General features: G+C 43.4%; 1 protein-coding gene across 1 annotated transcript; it reads left to right on the forward strand.

Annotated features, from left to right (window-relative positions):
• The first annotated feature begins 513 nt into the window (after positions 1-513).
• On the forward strand, positions 514-5,839 carry LOC149320812 (uncharacterized). The gene is made up of 3 exons (XM_089505317.1): positions 514-1,245; positions 2,592-2,694; positions 4,741-5,839. Exons 1-3 carry the CDS (start codon positions 514-516, stop codon positions 5,436-5,438), a joined length of 1,533 nt encoding a protein of 510 aa, XP_089361443.1. The 3' UTR covers positions 5,439-5,839.
• Positions 5,840-6,215: the final 376 nt, after the last annotated feature.

Consider the following 6,215-nt stretch of genomic DNA (forward strand, 5'->3'; position numbering starts at 1 on the left):
AAAAACTGCACAGGATTTGGTGTCAAATGCACCATTTAAATTTGCTTTTTGGTCCCATCCCATCCCTCCACCTTGCAAACTGCATCAAGTAGAACTGTCTGAACTACAGGGCAATAACCTGGTTTCCAAAACGGGTTATTTTGTAGTGAAGAATAATAATTCTACCAATTATTATTATTATTATTATTATTATTATTATTATTATTAGGCTTGCCCACCTAATTATTTATTGCCTTAGCACAGTGATGGCGAACCTTTTAGAGACTGAGTGCCTAAACTGCAACCCAAAACCTACTTATTTATCACAAAGTGCCATGTCCCTCTGGCTTTCTAATAATGAACTCTGACAAACTCTGTGCTGGGGCGACGGCACATGCGCCCACAGAAAGGGTTCTGCTCTGAGTGCCATCTCTGGCACGCGTACCATAGGTTCGCCACCACTGCCCTTTAGCACTTTTAATCAATTGTTCTGATTTGACTTTTCTTTTTCTTTCTTTCCTAATCCCAGAGGTAATGCTGGAGATAAAAATGGAGGAGTGGAATCCACCAAAGAAACCTCAGTTTGGGGAGAAATCAGAAAGTAGAGGAAATGATCCTCATATAGAGACAATGCAGGAATTCTTGACCGGAGCGGCTCCCCAACAAATCAAAGAAGAACCAGACGATGGGCTGGCACAGCGTTGGGATACCCAGTGGCTGGAGTTCTTGAAGACGGTCAAGTCCCCACATTCAGAATGGCAGCACCTCAGGCTTCCAAGCCCCATCTCAGAGGGGAATTTGAAGTCGGCTCAGCAGGCTTCCTTAAAGGGAGTTACTGAAATCGGCCACTGGCAGAGAGGTGAATGGTTGACTCAGGCCTTGCCGGATCTCCTTGGAGAGGCTCAGCTGGCCTGTAGAGACCTGGACTCATGTCCGACTGTGAAGGTTGAGGTCCTGGATGAAAACAACACGGTCAGCCTGGAGGTCCGGCGCCAGCATTTTCGGCAGCTCTCCTACCAGGAGGCTGAGGGACCCCGAGAGATTTGCCAGAGGCTCCAAGAGCTCTGCCACCAGTGGTTGGTGCCAGAGAGACACACCAAAGAGCAGATGCTGGAATTATTGATCCTGGAGCAGTTCCTGACCATCCTTCCCCGAGAAATGCAGAGCTGGGTCAGGGAGCGAGGGCCAGAGACTTGTGCCGAGGCTGTGGTTCTGGCAGAAGATTTCCTCCTGATGCTTCAAGGACCTAAGAGGCAGGAAGGAAAGGTATTGCGCTAGCAAGAGACTAGAGTCACATCAACACCATGTTTTTCAGAAGTTCTGTTGCTTTTGTATGTGTGTGCATGTATATATGTATACGCTTTCAAGCCAGATGTTGACTTAGGGCAGCCCCATGAATTTTGTGGGTATATTTATTCATATTTTGCTCACATTTCTATAAAGTGGGCCCTCCACATTAGATGGGGTTAGGTGTGAAGGATGCCCGTGAAAGTGGGAAAATCGCAATAAAAAAATACTGGCTTTTTTTCACTAGCGAGAACATCACTCTAGGAATCTCTGGGTCCTCCAGCACAAGTCTGGTCAACATCTGCTGGACGTTGAGCATAGACTTCTGCTGGAGGACCTAGAAATGCCTGGAAAAGTGTTCTCTCTAGGAATCTCAAGGTCCTCCAATGCAACATCTGATGGACTTTGCCACAGTTGTGCTGGAAGACCTAGAGATTCCTAGAGAGAACATATTAATCTGATCCGTGAATAACCAAATCTGCAAAAGTCAAAGCTGCAAATCTAGAGGGATAACTGTAGTTCCATTTTTACAGTCTTACTTTTAATAATCTCATTATTGCAGTTATCAGAGTAGAAAAAAGGAATAAACTATAATTAGATTAAACTGTAGTTTATATAATTATAACCAATAAATTGTAAATCACCACTTTAAATATACATAGGCCCAATCCACACTGCAGAAATAATCCAGTTTGAGACTGCTTTAGCTGCCCTGGCTCAGTGCTAGGGGATCCTGAGACTTGTACTTTACAGCGTTAGGGGAGCCATAAGTTGGAAACCACTTGAAAGCACACAACCATTTTGCATTGCTGACGGAATTTAAATTTTCTCTCATGGACTTCGGAAGACTTCATTTCTAGGGCCACATGGCCAGAAAGAGGAGGTACCAACTTGCATAGATATACATCCAAGGAACACCAAAAAAAACACCTGATAAAATGCAAACCTCATTTTATTTTATTTTTTTCTCCTCCTGTATGATTCCTAACACCTTTACCTGATGCAAAAGCCTGTGGAGCTTCAAAAGCTTGCATCATGTATTTTGGTTGGCCAGTTAAAGATTTCACTGCTTTGTGGATTTTGGATGTTACTGTATTTGGCAACACAGCTACACCTGAATATGTTTCAACAACACAGAAGCCATATACACCACCTTGTATTCGTTGGAGAAAGGACAAGCTAGATGTGGAATGAGTAAACCAAATTAGTGGACTTGGTACTCAGAATGGGTAAAAGGACAAAAATATGTACCAACACAAATACTTTTGAGTTTCCCAGTAGCCTGGGAAATACGATTTTCATTTTTTGTCTATTTTCCCTCCCAGGATCCAGGGCCCTTGGAAGAGCCTTTTATGAACATCCCCAAGGCAGAGCAAGATGAGTCAGATTCTGCAAACAGGCAGCTCTCTCTGGAAGCCACCTTCCTAGGTAAGGCTTCATCTATCTTACTTGATTAAGGAGACTTCAGGATCTTTTCTTGCAATGGCTGCTTGTCTGTCTTTGTTATTAGAGAACATGTCAGATATTCTCATCACCACCCCCAACACTTACTTCCAGCCTTGATATCACTAGGAAGTATGGCCAGCCCTGCCTTTAGAGAAAGACATATGCCTCAAGCAGTGGATTTTGGGTGTCATGGAATGCTAATTGTTATTTTCATCATTTATTTATTTTTGGACAGGGAACGCAAGGGGTGCTGGTGGGATCCCAACCACCACCACTGCCTTTGTGTGCCCAAACTAACCCGATTAACTAGAACATTGGTCAAAAATTAATAAAATGAAATTCAGTAGGGACAAATGCAAAATTCTACATTTAGCCCACAAAAACCAAATGGGCACTGGTATAGGATAGGACATATGTATGGCTGAGCCATACTACAGTGGCCCCTTGGCATCTGCTGGATATGGTTCCAGGATCCCCCATGGATACCAAAATCCATAGATGCTGAAGTCTCATTAAACCGAATGACATAGTAAAATGGTTCCCCTTATATAAAATATATAAAAGTCAAGGTTTGCTTTTTGGCTTTTATATATTTTTAGAATATTTTCAAGCTGTGGATAGTTGAATCCATGGATAAAGACTGACTGTACGTGCAAAAACGTTTTGGGGATTACCATTGATCCTTAGTTGCACACAAGCCAGCAATGTGATGCTGCAGCAAAGAAGGCAAATTGCTATTTTAGCCTGCATTCATAGAAATGCCAAAGTTGAGGGAAGTAATAATCCCACAATATTCTGCACTGGTTAGGCATCATCTGTGTCCAGTCCTGGGTGCCTCATTTTAAGAAGCAGGTAGATGCGTTGGAGCAGGTTCAGAGAAGGGCAACAAGGATGATGAGAGATATGGAGAACAAAATCTGTGATGGAAGTTTGAAGGAGCTGGACTTGTTCAGCCTGGTGAAGAGAAGACTGAAGGGTGCCATGATTGCCCTCTTCAAATACCTCCAGGGCTGCTACAGAGAGGAGGGGTAAGGCCTATTCTTTGCTGCCCCAGAGGGTAGGACCAGCTCGAATGGTTTGAAGTTACAGGAGGGTAGATTTTGAATGAACATTAGGAGGAATGTCTTGACAATAAGAGTGGTTCAGTAATGGAACCAATTGCCTAGGGAGATGATGGGGTCTCCTTCTCTGGATGTTTTGAAAAAGAGGCTGGACAGCTACCTGTTGGGAATACACTAGCTGGATATCCTGCATTGAGCAGAGGGTCTGACCTGCTGGCTCATTCAATGGGGTCCCTTCCAACTCTGTGATTCTATCACTAGCCAAGATCCTGAAATCCCCAAACTCCCTGGCAGTGGAGTGGTGAAGCCTCTCTGGAATTTAGTTCAAATTTTAACAGGGCACTGTTACCTGTTTTGGGAATAAGATGCAGCACCTTGCATAGCTCCTCCAGACAAAAATCTGAAACAGATGCATCTGAGGATGCAGACTAAAGTATGTATAGGAAAGCTGATGCTGCCAACTTCTTTCTTTCAGTTAGTCACAAAGGTGTTACAAGATCTTTTTACATATAATTTTGTGAGACATTTAGCTTTCTTTGTCAGATAAGGCTTTGTCTCTTTAAGCTTTGCGTGCCACAATAAACTACAGATCCCCAGGATTCCCTAGCACTAAATCAGGGCAGTTAAAGTGGTCTCAAACTGGATTAGTTCTACAGTGTGTTTTGGACCGTAGTTATACCTTCTTCTGCTCCATTTACTGCTTTGTGCAAATCTATTCTCCATTAATACAATGTAGTGCTAAATTTCTATGTATTCTGCTATGTATTCTAATTGCTTAGGAATAGTCTACAATCTTTAATCTTGTTCTTCCTTGTATTTACCACTTTTTGCGACTTTTTCCTTGCATTTTATCTCCTTTTATTCATTTTGTCTGATCCCTATACTTCAGTATGCGTTATGATTTTTTATTCTTTTGACACAAGCACTGTCTTTTTGACGCTGATAACAGTTCACTGTTTGTTTTTAGGAATCAACGATCCAGTCTTGGAGAGCAAAGCAGAGCCCTTTCAGCTGGAAGGACCTGAGCCAGAACAAGTGGGAGTCAGTGAAGTGGAAGAACCCCAGGAGAAATTTTTCCCAGGTTTTGAGTTGGAAGAGAACCGTGGAAGCCCACAAGGATCACAAATTCCCCAAGAGAGCTATCTGTGGAAGATCACAGAGCAGGTTTTTCTTTGCGAAAGCAAGGACTATAAAAACACAGTTCCAGATAGGAAGGAGAAATCCCAGAGGCCCACGACCAACAACAGCACCAGGGGGACAGATTTTGGGAAAAGTCTTCAGAGCTTCGACCTTCTCAAGAACGAGAAAAAGCCGATGCAGAAGTTCAAGTGCTCTTATTGTGGGGCCTCGTCCAACATCCGCGCCAACATTGTTGTACATGAGAGAATCCACACGGGGGAGAAGCCTTACACCTGCTTGACTTGTGGGAAAAGCTTCAGTCGGAAGTCGACCCTTGTCCGGCACAAACGGACCCACACAGGAGAGAAGCCATACAACTGCTCCACCTGTGGGAAAAGCTTCAGCATCCGGTGTAACCTTTTACGGCACGAACGGGTCCACATGGGAGATAAATCCTACCATTGTGCACATTGTGGTCAGAGCTTCAGCCAGAGACTCTTGTTTGTGATACATGAGAGAACGCACGCAGGAGGAAAAAAGTTATAAAAACTCACCATCTTGGCATGGTGGGAAATGTTACTGTTTTGCTTGCCTTCTTCTGTATCTCTCTTCCCTTTGTGACACGCGCGATGAAAATTGACACTGGAAAGAAACTGTGAAATGATGTGTTATATGTCTGCATAACTCCCACTGCTTCCATCTGTCTCTTGGGCTGCATCTACACTACAGAATTAATGCAGTTTGATAGTGCTTTAACTGCCATGGCTCAGTGCTAAGGAATTCTGGGATTTTTCATTTTGTAAGCTATTGAGCTTTCTCTGGAGTTTATCACATGTGAGGAAAATCAGGGGTTTAAACTCATTTTCCTGGGAAAGCCGTGAGATCGTAGTGAAGCTTTTCACATGACATCCCGATTAGAGAGGACTTATCCTGGGAATAACCAGAGAATAACCAGCAACAATTCATTCACGGGATTTCCCCATGAATGATTTGTTGCTGGTTATTCCCTGGTTATTCATGGGCTAAGTCCTCTTTACTTGCAACATCGTGGCTTAAAATCTTCACCGTGATTGCATGACTTTCCCAGGAAAGTAACCGTTTAAACACCTGATTTTCTCTGTGTGATAAAGTCCTCTGTCAGAAAGCTCTGGTGCCACCACAAACTACAAACCCCAGGATTCCATAGGAGGAAGCCATTACAGTTAAAGCAGTGTGAAACTGCATTAATTCTGCAGTGTGGCAGCAGTCTCAATCTCCACCCATCCCTCTGAGAGGCTTATGTTCCTCTTCCAGGTTGGTTGTTCCACTCCACTTACAGCAAAA

This window comes from Sceloporus occidentalis, unplaced genomic scaffold (assembly GCF_023333645.1).
Source record: "Sceloporus occidentalis isolate IW3139 unplaced genomic scaffold, rSceOcc1.0.p SCAF_1, whole genome shotgun sequence".
NCBI classification, from domain to species: Eukaryota; Metazoa; Chordata; class Lepidosauria; order Squamata; family Phrynosomatidae; genus Sceloporus; species Sceloporus occidentalis.

Coding starts and splice junctions, on each gene's coding strand:
- LOC149320812 (XM_089505317.1), top strand. CDS start 514: ATGCTGGAGATAAAAATGGAGGAGTGGAATCCACCAAAGAAACCTCAG. Junction 1,246..2,591: donor CTAAGAGGCAGGAAGGAAAG/GTATTGCGCTAG, acceptor TTTCCCTCCCAG/GATCCAGGGCCCTTGGAAGA. Junction 2,695..4,740: donor TCTGGAAGCCACCTTCCTAG/GTAAGGCTTCAT, acceptor GTTTGTTTTTAG/GAATCAACGATCCAGTCTTG.